The sequence below is a fragment of the Alosa pseudoharengus genome, unplaced genomic scaffold (genome assembly GCF_046254945.1).
Source record: "Alosa pseudoharengus isolate Yale_2024_CS ecotype anadromous, Long Island Sound unplaced genomic scaffold, YU_APseudo_1.1 YU_APseudo_1.1_scf_9, whole genome shotgun sequence".
NCBI classification, from domain to species: domain Eukaryota; kingdom Metazoa; phylum Chordata; class Actinopteri; order Clupeiformes; family Clupeidae; genus Alosa; species Alosa pseudoharengus.
The window spans coordinates 34936573-34952455 of NW_027468881.1; the positions used below are offsets into that span (position 1 = coordinate 34936573).

Consider the following 15883-nt stretch of genomic DNA (forward strand, 5'->3'; position numbering starts at 1 on the left):
AATTCAACATTCAGAACGTTTTCAGGTTGTTGAAAATTGGTAATGGATCGGTTCTGGATATTGGGTCAGGTACAGGTAGGTTATACGTATAGGAAACAGGTTGGAGAAAGACATGCAAGCAAATATTCAAGTAGGCTGTAAAAGGCTTCCAATTGTTAAATGATAGCCTATAACACACCTGATATGTGTCACTGGAGTCGGTTGACTTGCTTCCCTGCCTCCGTGACAGATTTAGTCGACTCAGGCAAAGTGTTGAAGACAAAACATATAAAATATGCAAAAGTTTTAGATACTACTCGTGGATGTTTGGGTTATCATCAGATTTAAACAAGCACTAGCCTATGGCTGCATTTAGGCTACTCCATAGATAAAGCAACGCACAATTTTGCGGAAATACATTCTGAACGCAAAAGGAATATCATCCACTGCGTCACTGACGAGCCACAAAAGCAATACCTGTCCACAGGGGCCTAAAGCAGGGTCTCTGCTGAGGGTTCAGTGGCAAACAATCCGACAGCGTCAATAGTGTAAGGCAAGGCTGCACACTCAGGCTTCAGAGAACTCCTGGAGAAGCCGACCCTCGCATGTCTCCAGACGCTTTCCTGAGGGAAGATTGTATTGTCGCGAGAAAGGCATTGTAAGTTTTCTGAAAATCTATGACTGCAAGATGGTTTCTGTTTTTCAAACGTTACAATTTTTTAGCTAAATTATATAGCCTATATAACAGCTCAATAGTCTTACAGTATTTTGAAGTGTTATGACTGTTGAAATTGGTAGAAAATACAGTGCTTATTTCGATGCAACAGCAACAAGTGTTTCTCTAGCTTAACAAGTTATCTCTTTGACTTCAACATTTTGGGGATATAATTGATAAGCAAATATGAGCAGTGCAATGGGGGAACAATTCCTCTTCAATATCGAGACTAGTCTAGCCTAGACCCTGATAGCAGTAGACTTCGGATGTATCACAAAAAAAAAACATTTCGTCTTATGGATATGCTTTCCCAAAATAATTCAGCTTTGTATGCATCTACAGGAACATGTGAGCCAAAGCTTCTTCGCTTATTCTCCTCTTCACTGTTTTTTGACACGTATCCTATAGGCCTACGGTTAATTTTTTAGTCTCAGAGATTCCATATTATGAACTATTTTATTATCATAGACTAGGCTACATTATATTAAGCCAAGCAGACTACGCTTTATATGTGGAGTATTGAAGAATGGCATAAATATAATGAATAATGAGACAAGCAAGTTGAAATCTGTGAAGCACAAACTAAAGAAAGCTCAGATTCTGTAAGAAGCTCGCCACGCTGGAGTAGAAAGCCGACTACCCATATTAAATAAATAATAATTTAAAAAACACTGGAAAAAGTATATAATCAGGCGACCGGATGTGCCTTCACGTAGGCTGATTTGAACAAAATACGCAGGACTAGCCTACTTATAATTAAGCGAGAAACAATTTCAGCGTAAATGGATTTTGAATGTTTGTAAAATGAAATCATTGTCTGAACCTATTCGAATTTCATAGCCCTATGAATGCATTATAACTTACATGACTGCATACCAGTGCAAGCCGAACCAAATGAGGAAAATTATAAAATAGCTTGACAATAATTATTTACGTTTCGTCATGAAGAATTGCCAGTTTGCCATTTTAATCACTGCCAATTCAGCACATTTATCTGCCGTCTGCGTTTTTGTGCTCTTCTTTGACACTATTCTTTAAACAACTGTTGAAATTACTGGAGGTTTCCGGTGGGTGCAATTGTCTGAGCATTGTCCATTCGCCGGACTATTGTATGTGGCACCAAATTAGGCCTTTTAGATACCTGCAGTAAAGTTTATTGGTGGTATAAACTCGACAGTGTCGTTTCCGGGCAGTCTGCGTTTAGTATAGACACAATGGTGAACGCAGGGAAAATTCTACTTGTGTTAGATATCAGGTGCAGTGCTACATTTAATCAATTTAATCAATCTCTGCAATCCTATTTAGTTCACTTTTAACCGTTTTACCTGCATCGTCAGAAGTAGTTTGACTTTGTCCACAACGAAATTTTATCAAACACCTAAGTCTATAGAGAGGAGACAATAAAATAAGTTGGAGTCCTGAATTTTACTACTCAATCGAAATTTAAATAGATTCATATGCTTAAACGAAAAGGGTATGCAAAGGGGATTCTCATGAAGTTGTTTTGTGCTGTTCTTTCAACGCCGTTGTAGCTAAACCACAAGGAAGTTACAGGGCTATATACATGTAACTTAAAAATATTGTTATTAGTGCAAGTCAATTTCTCCAACAATTACAGCTAAACATTGAGACTATTGGGCAACTTGACCTACATCATGACGTGTTAGGCCTACACCGACCAACTTGGAAGTAAATAAAACGAGTTTTCTAGCAGGAAAGCGCCATCTGAATGTTGGAAAATTACATAGGCTAGGCCTATTGATAGAACATTGTTTTAAATGAACGAATCAGACAATCCAGGCAGAACGCCGCGGCCTACAATCTTGAATGTTAATGGACCTGAACACCTGCTCTAGCCTATATCTCTAACCCAATAGATTGTGTATAGAGAGATTATGGCGCATTGAAAGTAGTACAGTGATTTTTGATTAAGGGACATTTTACTGAAAAGTCATATTCTGAAACAGTGCAATCGAAATGTATTTAAGATGTGAGGGGAATAAGGTGCGCCATCGTGCTACATGATTGTTGCATTTTTCGCATGTATATAGCATATCATAGCATAAGATAGATAAATAGATAGATAGATAGGCAAGGCTTCGTCTGTTCTCTTCACCGATAGCCGCGTTTGCGATATGCCTAGGCTAAATAAAAACATCAAAGCTATTCTTGAGCATAGGGTTAGTCAGGCTATCCCCTCATCCTTGGTTTGAGTAATAATCTGTCTTTAAAAAGTCATGTCTATATGACTGACACCTATCTTTTACTTTTGTTTATGGTAGAGTTCTGTCTTGCAGCTTGACAGAAGGAAGTTATGCTTGACAGTTGATGGTACAATTTTGGTAGGCTACCAAATACATATTCTACAATGACCAGCTCCATCAGCATCACTAACATTAATTCGTCTGCTGCTTTTGCCATTGCCATCATATTATGGCTGCTACTACTAGTGACTTCAGCTTCTGATGGGCCTAGGCTAAATCACCATGTTTGCCAAATCCATGTACCTTTATGGTAGACTCACTCGAATATTGTCCACGTGCTTTCATTAAGTTATTAGTTTTGTATGAAAAAATACCACCCTGCATAACATGGCAATAATTGGATCGAGGTGAGGGGGGATAGGGAAAAAACGCAAGACATTCCTAGTTGTTTGGAGGGGAATTTACAGCTGAGTAATAAAAGTTTACGACTGGATCGCTTCTCCCATTGGTTGTTGAAGATCACGTGTCATTGCTCCATGAACATGAACTTTATGCCGTTGTCTTCCTCACAAATGCGTCGTTTTACCGGCCAGAGTTTCACCGAATGCGCCTATAACACATCTTGTGTCTCTTACCGCTTTTTGATCCAGAAGTGAGTATGTTTTCTTTAACGGTGTTGAGTAGGCATCCTCTATCATTTGACTCGTTGCCAGTAATGGCCTCGCTACAGTCACCGCCTCCCATACACCATCTCACCCTATCCTGGAAGTTGAGTTCAGAGTGCTAAGGAGATAAGCAGGCAGTTAGGATCACTGTCTCCATTTTTGTTGTCAAATTCCTGTTTTGCGTTAGACACTTTGGAAAAATAGCCAACGAAATGGCCTCTGTGTTCTCTTTCTCGATGAGCTTGCCACTGCATTGGCAGCCTGCCGTCACACAAACAACTGCGAAAACGTGGGTAAGTAAGCAATTCACGACTCTTTATTGGCTTGGAAGTTTCTATAAGTCAGTGTATGAAATGTGCCCTTTGCTTGTTCATTTGAAGCTTACAAGATCAGTGCGTTTCCATGTCGTCACAGTTCTTAGCCTAAATCTAGAAGCCGCTAGCTTTGTTGGATCAGTAGCGTCAGTGTGCGTGTGTTTGTGTGAAACCTATGAGATGGTCCTTTTATATAACCACCCTTTACCTTTGCAAAGTCGCAATCTAAGTGGTTTGAGGTTGTGTTTATTATGTGATGAATGTGCCTTTACACGTGTGTGTGTGTGTGTGTGTGTGTGTTCCGTGTTCTTAAAGGGAGTGCGACTAGGGAATGGTGTGATTGAAATGAGAGTTCTGGTCAGTTTGCACAACGATGTGTGGGTAGCGGTCAGGGTTAGATCATTAGGACTCCGTTTCTTACCTGATTGTTTGGCATTTTGTCTGGCGATGGCATTCGTGTACTAATTTCTAGTTGTTATTGGGAAAAGTTATCTTGCAAATGACCAATTGGAAGGGAGAGCAATGAATATGATGAATGTTTACCCGTTGGTCAGCGTCACGTGGCCATCGTTATAGTATATTGCTTTATTTTGTCACTGAATTTTAAACCGAACGTGGAATACTATTTTAAATTGTTTATGCCCAGTATCTCTGTCGTAGAAAATTAGCGACTTGTTTGGTGGTAGTGCGCCACTCTTTACAAAACACACAAACGCCCCTGGCCGAGACACAATCTCGTGCCTAATCTGATGCGCGCGCTGGCTTGCTTGGAGCGATTCTATCCTCATGCCTACCCCAACATACTGGCATGCAAGGGAAATTAATGCTAGAAATGTATCAAACAAAAACACCATTGCTTAAGTTGATGATTACCCAGTGCATCCTGAAATAATGTCTGAACAGTTCATCATGTTCAATGCAGCTCATTTGAATGCTGCAGACAGGACCACACATTAGAGGGTTATTTCAACAATCATTGTTGGGTTTTCTAAGAATCCACATCTGTCTCTGTAAATGACCAGGTTTGCCATCAGCGCCAATGCAAAATTATGAAACGGGGACATTCAAATAAAATATGAGGTGATGACATGGCTATCACTGACTTACTGCACGAGTGGTAAGGCCCCCTTTGTCTTCTGTAGTGCCTATGAGAATTATCTGCTGAATCAGCAGAGCATCTGTCTTTCTCCCTGTATCTCTCAACACACACACACGTATATTTGCTGGTCCTTCTAATCATAGACGATTACCTAGGGGAAGGTGGGCACGTGCCTATAGGGCCCTGGACTCTGATGGGGGTGGCCTTGGCCCATTTGTGCATATTGACGGTCCAACAAAAAAGGTCGAAACAAAAAAGCGACGCACAAATGATGACCGAATAAGGACTACGTCACTAGCTCAGGTAGAATACGTTTTGAAGTAGCAGCATAAAATATGAAAGATTAATTGAAAAGGCTAACGTTAACGTTAGACTCAGTCGAGAACAGCATTGTGGTTAATCTGTGCCTAGCCCAATGGCCTGTGCCATGATACACTTCTGATGGGTGAGTACAGGTTTCTCTCTTGGACTGGGATCAGAGATTTTAATCTATAGCAATGCAGTTGTTACTTCTTATGCGTGGAGGTTTTGTTAATTGTAGGCTGGCTGGCAGAAGGCATTTGGAGAGCATAGGCTGTGATGGTTTGCCTCCAGTATAGATAGCACGAGAGAGAACAAATTTCGCTTCAGCACCCTCTGGTTTGTGTGATATGAGTTGGTGAGCCACTACAGTAACAATCGTTTTTTTTGCAAAACTCTACAGTGTGTGTATGGTGTGTTGGTATGTGTCTGCGCGCAGAAGCGCGCGCGTGTTCTTTGGGTGAATGCGTTTGTATTATATTCTTGAATTTCCCCTTGGGGATCAATAAAGTATCTATCTTTCTATCTATCTATGTATATGCGCGCGCGTGTGTGTGGGAGGGGAGGGGGGGGGGGGGGCGTTGCCATGCCATGCCATGCCCAGAGTCCGCGGTCATGATAATCCGCCCATGCTTCCAATACTGCCACCTTGTGCCCACTCGGAAAGGGATCCAGGCATTCAGGTTAGGCTCTTTGAAGACTGCACTTACTGTGAGTCATGATTGACATGTATCTAAAGGCAAATCAGTAACTACGCACAATTAGTTCTTTGGGAAATGCCCACTTAAAAACTGGTCTCCGAATTGTGCATCTGGTATCCAAAAAGCCGTTAGGTCAATAAGATTTTCTTTTTAGGTCATGAAGGTATGTATTGTTTCCTTTTTCGAGTTGTGTCCTTATGGGCGTATAGTATATTATATATTTCTAAATAAATACTTTTATAATGTTGGCCTGGGACACCTTTAGCAATCCCCTAGCCACAGCTCATCCCGCTAGTGGCCTCCATGGTGCCCTATGCCTCATTGGATTTCCTGGCACAGTAATCGTTCAGCTTTGTTTATTGTGTTGGCCTTTGTATAGGCCAACACAATAAACGGTACGTCGTTCAGTTATATGGCCTATAGAAATACGTCTTATAACACTGAATAAAACAGCGCTAACGTGGGGCTAACATATTTCCACTCAACCTATAATTTAGCGAATATATGCCAATATTGTTGGTCGCATTGCATATTAAGTAATATCATTTAATAATCTATCGCCTCTGTGTGCTATATTTATCACATGTGCACAGCCCTCATAGTGTCTAAAGCTCGTATTAGATATTACCATTTGATAAACAAGCTCAATTACCTCCCCATAGTTCTCAGATGAAGGAAGGCTCTAAGGGCCTGAAGCTTTCATTGTCTCAAAGTGTGATTGGCTTGTAAGCAGTGTAAGGCTTGTAAGGCTACTGTAAGCATAGGCTACTGCTGCCTGCAGTGTGTAGTGCGCAAGTCATCTTACGTCCAGAGTGATCCCTCCGATCCGTATTGGAACATGTTTTGTAAGCCTGCATTTGTTGTTGGTGATCTGTTCCATATTTGTGTGTTCATATGTGCCCATTTAAACACCTGAGTAGCCTATTTTCAGTTTTCTCTTCTAGCTTTTTTGGGGGTAGTTATGTATGTATATAGACCTAGCGTCCGAGCCGTAGGACACACAAGTAAGCTACATCAAAACTCAGTCAAAACACTTTACTTTGATATCTGCTAATCATTCCTTTATTTGCCAGTATTTTAAAATGATTATACATGTAATAATGATTCATAATATCATAAAAATGACACGATGATGCACACAACTAAACAGCATATGAAGACCGCTATACTTGAAGGCATTTTTGATGCTGGGCAGTCGTCTGATACTGGATGCTCGTCTTCTGAGACCTAGAAAACAGAATTGTGTAGGCTACTTCAGGTAATAATGAGGAAACAAAAAAGCAATTAGCAACACTGAAAGTTGGATGTATTTAGACCATATAAAAATTCTATGACTCCATAAGTTTGGATATTTCACAAATATGACTCCCATAAATTAGCGCATCTTTCCATGTGTGTGTGTGTGTATGTGTGTGTGGGATGGGGGGAGGGGGAGGATATTTTGACACAGTGATGATAGTCACTCTTAAGCAACTCCCGTTGCACTTGCGATTTCTGATTGTGTTGCTATTGGTAGATCCTTTGTTTTCAGCTCTCTGTAGACTATGCACCTCTGTTCAAAGGCCTCGTAAAATAGGAAAAGTCCCCTGGCCCCACCCATGCACTGCAGGACTATAGATGATCTCATTCTAGTTGAAGATCATCTTTGTCAAAATGGTACAAACTAGTAGCCTATATGGCTAGTGGTATGGGGGTTTAGGCTTTGTATAAGTAAATCCATTAGACTTCTCGAAGTTGGCGACGAATGGCATGCACACTAGGCCTAGCCTATATGTTAGCAGTAGGCTATTATAAAATATTGAGAGCGTCATCTTAAAGGAATTTGTATGTCGAAAGGGGCAGGGCAGGACAGACTCTTTCTTGTCTGTGTTTGAGTCTTATTATGTGCATTTCTTTATAATAATTATATTATACTTCAATTAGCTGTAGTTATACCGTTTTAAGATGTTTAGATCGTTTTAATCGAGTAGGCTACACCGTGTAAAAGAATGCTTCGCCTTTTGTTTGGTTAAATAAAAGGAATACAAATGGTATATTGGTACACTAGTGCAGACTATCCCTGCTTACTTCCTTACGTCTTTAAGTCTGAAAGGAATGAGTCAAACTGGCCATTTTATTTCAGCTACATATGCGCAGGCATGCCCACGTGATTTGTCTTAAGGGCGGCAATAAAACACTTACGAGTCTTTCTCCAGTCACATAGGTATGTCGAAAGCCTGGTTGCTTTGTTATGCACTACAACTTAAGGTCAGCAGCACACGAGTAAAGAGTCATCTTCTCTGATCATGATCTATCATAATTACACTATCAGAGCATCATCGCGCTATTGCTTTATGGGGAAACAAATCCAGTTTTCAGCCAGCAGTTCAGTTAGCTGTATGAAGCGACCTCTGTATAACTTAATCGGTTATTGACGCATCATCTTCAGTCACAGTTTGATCTGTTTTATCTGTCTGATGAAAGATACACGTGTTTAATATTCTTGTTAATGCAAAATGAATCCTGGATTGTCATTTGACTGTAAGTCATACAGCACAGAGTGGTAAAGTTTGTATGTAGACCGTAACGTTTGTCTTTCTGTGGTGAAACCGGCGTTAGCATTCGTTTTGGAATTTATTGTTTTATTTTGCAGTTGCTTGGCAAAAATTGCAAATATGTAGGCACTCGTGGAGAACATGCTATAATGTGTGAATGCTTCCAAACATACATGAGTATTTTTTGACTGACAAATAGCAACATAGGCCTACAAAATGCATTTAAATAATAATAATTAAAAACAATATTGATATTTAATTTAACCTCCCTTTGAAAACATAGATTAGTTTGTAGACATTGTTGTTGTTGTTGGGAATGTTGTTGTTATTATTATTATTATTATTATTATTATTATTATTATAATCATCACTACTTAACGTAGGGTCTTTGCCTACTTACAGGTTATTTCAAGCATTAAGAAGAGCTTGGCACAGTTCTTTGGATTTAGACGGTCTTGTCTTCTTCGTAATATCCCAAATAACAATGGTTTCTGACAGTTCTGATCTGATGTCCTTAAGTTTTAACATCTGCGATATTTCAAGTAGCCTATGCGTTTTGGAGAATATGTCTATAACTATTTTTAAATGACTGTTAATATAAAATAGCCTACATTTATTACCGAGACATACATGGATTGGACGCTTTAAGATGACTTTTTGTGAACAAATAAAGGACTAGACTGCATATAGCAATGAATTAAGGTCTGAGGTGAACTTGATTGACATGCTGAGCCAACAACTCCCTATATTTTAAACGTTATAATTGTAGAAAAATGTATTTCTTTTGTCATAGCCTACAATATCTTGAAATAGCATCCATCACTATTCACCAAAAACTTTGAATATCTCAGTACAGGCGCAGCAATACCGCAGTGGAAGTACAGACAGCCTGTTGTTGCAGTTTAAATGTGCGCATAGGAGGTACCCCATAAGCAACTTAGTCTAAGTATGTAACTTACATTAAATAACTTTCGAACCTATGTTGTGTTGTGATGTTTAGAGCGCTGGTTCCAGACAACATAAGATTTACATGTGTATACATTTACAATTGCATTTACATTTGTTACCTTACAAAAAGGTATAGGCGACACGTCTAGTCTAGTGGACACGCAGCTACGCTTTGGGCGTGATTTAAGTTTGGAATGGCTTGTTAGTTTTGTCATTGAAATGGAAAATGGATGCATTGGAAACAACATGTTTCCACAAACAGGACAGGTAGTAGGCTATGTTTTGTGAATCTGCAAAATATATACAGTTTTCTGTCATTGAAAATCACCGTCAGTCATTCAGAGCAAATATCGACTGTATACGAGTAAGTGGAATTGTGCCGGTTCTTGTGTACAATTATAGTATCGAAAATCGTAGTAGTCTAAATATGAGCCCAGCAAGTATGAGCCGAATGAAATCAATAAGTCCGGTTTAAGTTACACATATCATTGATTAATTGAACGTATTGATTGATGGTCATTATGACCATTACAGGTGAAATAAGTCATAGGTATTAAATAGGCCTGTACATTCCAAATTGGTGGCATTCCACTGGGATGCCTTAATTTTGACTGCAAGATGCTAGAGCAATGTGTCATTCATTTTAGTGTAGTGAAGATCACGTTTTTAAAGACAAAGCTCAACCTCAGACAGCAGTCCTTCAAATTACTTTACTGTGAATTATACTTAGATTTTCACTTATCTTGTTCCTCTTTTAATTCCATTATAAATCCCCTTTCGATGCATCCTTTTCATACAGGCCGCGCGCTCGCGCTGAGTGTGCGTGCGTGTGCGGGAGTGAAAGGAAGAGAGGCTGTGAGCTCACGTGCGCGCGCAGGCGTGCGCTTGCGTGTTTTTTTAAAGCTTTATGTGCTTTTACCAGAGGGCTATGAGGATACAAGCTACATGTTCCGCAGCACTCCCCGCTCACAATTGGTGGAAAATGGTCAGGTGACACTGTCATATTGTCCTCCTTTGAGCCAACCTTAGCTATAACACTAGGTTTGACCGTCTTAACTCGAGTATAGAAATTAATAATATTGAAATCTGAGTATCACCTGAAAGACCCGCAGACGCCAGGAGGTTGCCATCTTATGCGACAGAAAAATACACACTTGCCCTGAAAGTAGTATCCCAACTGTGAGAGTTGAGGGATTGAGACAGAGAGTAGTTGGAGGAAAAAGAGAAAGAGGAGGAAGAGCACACGTGAGGCCGATAGGGAAGGTATGAATTCGTATTTCGCGAACTCGTCGCTCCCCTGCCATTTATCTGGTGGTCAAGAAGTTCTACCAAACGTGTCTCTAAACTCGGGCGGCTATGACCCAGTCAGACATTTCTCGTCCTACAGCTCACCCATGAGTCAAAACCGGATTTACGCTTCGCCCTTCTATTCACCTCAAGATAACGTATTTGGGACGGGTCGAGGACCATACGACTATGGATCTAATATATTTCTCCAAGAAAAAGATGTGCTCCCTAGCTGCAGACAAACAAGAATGGGACTTAATGGTCAGAGCCACATCACTCAGGACTACAACTTGGATCCAGGCAGGAATGGGACACAAGAGCAGAAAGGCAACGTTCAGATATATCCATGGATGCAGCGCATGAACTCGCACAGTGGTAAGTTTTACTAGGACTTAGGGAGAGAATGGACTGGTTTTACGATATGTCCTAGCAACAGTGTGAGATACTTTTTATGGCCCCATAAACCACTGCTGAATGGTTTGACTATAAAGGCCCTTTTTCAAAGAGGAGTTTACCATTTGTCCCTCTCTTTTAGCAGCAGGGAACTAAAACATGTAAATATTTAGTTTTTTAAAATTATAGAATGCGCATTCCAGTGCAGTCTACTACTGAACTTTGCGATCATATTATGTTGACTATTTTTAATGGAATTTAATGATCTGACAAATTACCACTATGAAATACCATAGCTATGGAATGTTAAAATATAAGTTGCTTAAGGTGTTTAAAGTTAAGGTGTGCTCGTTTGTGTGCGTAACATAAACTGTTAATGCCATTTGAATGCGATGTATTGGATTTGTTCAGCGTACAACTGTAGCTGAAACCAATTAGTTGTCTTTGTCTCTTTGCCACTGTATCATTCTTATTATTATGTGACATTTACCAGCCTCTTATTTGTGTTTCTCACATTGAGCAGGGGTTGGCTATGGTGTAGACAGACGCAGAGGTCGCCAGATCTACTCCCGGTACCAGACACTGGAACTGGAGAAAGAATTCCACTTCAATCGGTATTTGACGAGACGAAGACGCATCGAGATTGCCAATGCGCTCTGCCTAACTGAACGCCAGATTAAAATTTGGTTCCAGAACCGCCGTATGAAATGGAAAAAGGAGAGCAACTTGACCTCTACTATCACGGCGAGTGAATCCACTGTTGTATCTCAAGAGGCAAACAAAGAGAGTGATGAGAATGAGCCAGAGGAGAAAAAGGAGGACTGATCCTCATTCTCCAAATTCCTGCATTCTGAACATTTAGTAGAACAGCAACATAACTACCTATTCATGACATTTTACACTTTAATGCATGATGAGCATTGTTATTCAGTTCCTGTTTCACCACCTCCTGTGCGTATGTACCCACTTGCAGGCGCAGAAACTCACTCTCTCATATAAGTACAGAAAACACACACGCGCACGCATACACACCAGCACGCACGCATGTTGAGAAACTGCAACAACTAGGTTTTTATATTTAGTGCAATTCTGCCGTTTGAATCGGAGAGAGGAATATATGCAACTTTGTGTGCTTGATATTGCCAGTTTTATCCTGTTGCCAAATTGGAAATAATTGTTATCCTATAGAGCAGTCCATAAACATTTGGCCAGGACAATGAGTAGGCTACATTTGCCTTACAGATGGATCGGCAAACCGTGCACCTCACCGTTCATTCCAAATAAAAACTGAATTACATATACATTTCTGTTGTTAACTTCTTTTGATGTTGTTGACATAATGTTGTGTAAAAAATTTTTTTCATGAATTTCGATGTCTGTCCTAATGGACAATAGCCTATACACTACCTACAGCCGATTGTTCATATTTGTATATATTAATCCACTGCTCAAGCATGGATTTCAACCTTTCGTTTGCTATTTTTTAAGTGTGAAGCACACTTTGGCTTGTACAGGAGAAATTGCAAACGCTTTGAAGTATAACATTAAAAATATAAATAATCTCATTTTTGATGTGAAGTGTTTTAAACTGTGCTTTATTTAATAAAAATGTTTCACAGTTTTTGCAATCTACTTTTGTACATTACTATACTACATCTACATGATATTCTTACTTCGCACAGTGGAGACATCATAGGCCGTTGTCCTATTCAAGCTGGTACAATGAGGTGGGTTCTGCACAGTATTCACTCTGACTGATGATAGCGTTGAATTATTTTCCCCCCAGTAGAACATGAAGCTATAAAAAGGCTAAATGACACACAGTAAATGCTGTAATTTCATCAACCTTCGTTTCTAAACCTATTCCTTAAGTGCTGGCACTATATAGTCTACTACAGAGTAGGCACCGAGACTGGACATCCTACGTATGTAACAGCAATTAGAATATAGAATATCAAAATAGCATTTCCTTTACTTCATATTTGAAGCAGGTTACAATGATGAATAATTTATTCACATGTGATTCACTAAAACTGACTGCCACTGCGAATCCACATAGGCGTAATGAGATGTGGAATTAATAGATCCTGGGATATGGTTACTTTAGGATGGACGAATCCGTAACCACTGGTCTCTATGATATTATGCTAATAAGAACTATTTTATTATTAGCAGTAACATTATAAGCCTACCAATACTAGGCCATAGTACCATATGGCGGCTGCTGCTAGGCTACTACTACCAGCACCACTACGACTACAATCACCATTAATAGTGTAACTACTATAAAGTAACATTTATCGCAAAAAAAAACATAATTAAACTGCTGAAAGAAAGATCACTGCTGTTTTAAACTATGTGTCTGGTGGAGGACATCGTGGCAACCACCTTATGACAATGGGTAGGGGAAGTGACACTCGTGGCCAGTGGATGGAACCGCTTTGCCCAGTAGCAAACACCAGATGACGCTCTTGGCTTGCTGTCTCGCCCCTTTTGCCCAAGCCCCTAGATAGTCCCCTCACCATGAAGTTGTCGGATACGTTTTCTCTTCATCCATCTCCAACCGCCTGGGGATCAAGCCAATTTATGACTGGCTAACATTTGCACGTGATTCTATTTAAGCATCCCATATTTGGGCAGTGCACGTCGAATCAAGAAAAAAAGAAAATGATTTCCCCACCTATAAATCCACGTATTTTTAAGGACAAAATCCCTCCAACTTTCAAAAGAGACACAAATCAAAAGGAATAAACAGTCAAACCAACAAGAGCAGGTGTGTGGCATACTTTACCCCCACTTTTCTACTCCTGTCGCAGCGTGAATTGCAGTAGCTATATTGCCTGATCCTTTTTTTAGATAAAATGAGTTCTTATGTTGCGAACTCATTTTATAAGCAACCGCATGACTCTTACAGCATGCACACCTTTGGCAACTATGGTTCACTCTCCGAGCTCCAGCAGAGCAGTTATTGCCACGGAGGTCTGGATCTCAGCGGAAACATCGCTGATCAGGCTTCCTGTAACTCCCCGAAACGGGAGGAGATGAGTGCAAGCCTTTGCGTCCGGACCAGCACGCCACCCGAGCCCCTTTCGCTGAAGCATAGGGTTGAAGGAGCTATGGAAGTGACCGCGAAGCCCAGCGGCAAAAACCGAGGGAACGAGATCAGAGACGAAAATGTAGGAAATCAACAAAATTGTTCGATCCAGAATTCGAATTCGAAGCAGCCACAGATATATCCCTGGATGACCAAGCTACACATGAGTCACGGTAAAGTGTGTCTTAAGATTCTTTCAGAGACTCAAAAATGGTCATCATTCTCAACCTTCGCTACATCTCCCTGCCTGTTTCTCTTTCATTCATAGTTTTCGTTCTTCAGTTGTAGGCCAAACGCAGGAAATAATAAAACTCTTGCTCGTAAATTTTATGACAGCCATTTATTGCTCGTAAACCTGCCCTGTTACTGTGAAGAGGTGATCTGTGATCAAATTTATGTTGGTAACGAAATTGAGTAGGACATCCAAAATTGTTAATACCACAAACAAATATTTTGAAGACACCCACTCTCACTTACGAGACTTATAATTTTACCCATTGTTGGTATAAGCTTTTCTAGATGTAGTGGCTACACTGTTTTGACCTCACTGTGAACTCGCCCTCAGAGGTTGAAACATCCCTGGATGATACCCTAAACTACAGAAAGGGTTGAGGCATCGTGGTAGACTTTTGTACATTGCATTCATACTGTGATTAAGGATTTTGGGAAGGGGTGTTGTTATTTGCTAAGTTAGTTACATGCAGTTCTGCCAATACATTTGCAGTTCTTTAGCATCTCCTCTGTCTGCATGCTCATATTTCCCTTGGATTAACTGCATGAATATGCTCCCATCCATTACATTTTACAAGGTAATGATGTGATTGTGCTTAGCATGGACATAGCCTACTGTAGGCCTACGTGGATCACTGATGCTCTAAAACTAAAACCCCTACCTTTTAGAAGCACAGTTTTGTAAAGGCAGACGGTTCAACGGGGCATGTTGGCTACTTAACCATCTAAATTGCACGAACACACCACCATGCCATATCAACAGGTGCCATTAAGTACCACCCATGCAATAGGAAAACGAGTATGCCATCAATTATCAACCAACACGATCCGTCATGGTTTCTTCGTTTCAACTGACTTTGTAACCCATATTTTTCTGGTGCCACTTCAGAATCCGAGGGTAAACGGTCACGAACCAGTTACACCCGCTACCAGACTCTGGAGTTGGAGAAAGAATTCCATTTCAACCGGTACCTCACTCGGCGCAGGCGTGTCGAGATCGCCAATAGCCTGTGCCTGAACGAGAGGCAAATAAAAATTTGGTTCCAAAACAGACGCATGAAGTGGAAGAAGGATGCAAATCTGAAAGTCAAGGAATCGCTATGAAGTCTTGTGTTAGGCCTGCTACTTCTCGTGTTGCTTAGATCAAGGAAACCCAATTACACATAAACATATAGTCCTATGTTTCAAAATGTTAAAATATATTTACATAGTAAATTATTTGTTTTTGTTTGTTTGTCTGTGTGTGTGTGTGGGGGGGGGGGGGGGGGCGGCGTATGCCAGTTGCACCGTGTGAGTTTAATTCTGGTCTTATTGCCATAATTTCAGTTCTGTGTATATCATATAACCAGATAGCAGATATAACAGATTACATAATGACACTCCCCATCTTAAAGATACATCCATCTTTTTTCATGACCG

At 40.3% G+C, this 15883-nt stretch overlaps 2 protein-coding genes across 3 annotated transcripts; both read left to right on the forward strand.

The window, feature by feature from the left end:
- The first annotated feature begins 10724 nt into the window (after positions 1-10724).
- LOC143114487 (homeobox protein Hox-C6a-like) lies at positions 10725-11964 on the forward strand. Of its 2 annotated transcripts, none has more exons than XM_076276114.1 (2): positions 10725-11121; positions 11663-11964. In XM_076276114.1, the coding sequence occupies exons 1-2, from the start codon at positions 10725-10727 to the stop codon at positions 11962-11964; spliced, it is 699 nt and encodes a 232-aa protein (XP_076132229.1). The 2 variants fall into 2 exon arrangements, with proteins under 2 accessions (XP_076132229.1, XP_076132230.1); XM_076276115.1 differs by having other exon boundaries at positions 10725-11118.
- Positions 11965-14000: 2036 nt separating this feature from the next.
- Positions 14001-15636, forward strand: hoxc5a (homeobox C5a). The gene is made up of 2 exons (XM_076276351.1): positions 14001-14406; positions 15354-15636. Exons 1-2 carry the CDS (start codon positions 14001-14003, stop codon positions 15566-15568), a joined length of 621 nt encoding a protein of 206 aa, XP_076132466.1. The 3' UTR covers positions 15569-15636.
- Positions 15637-15883: the final 247 nt, after the last annotated feature.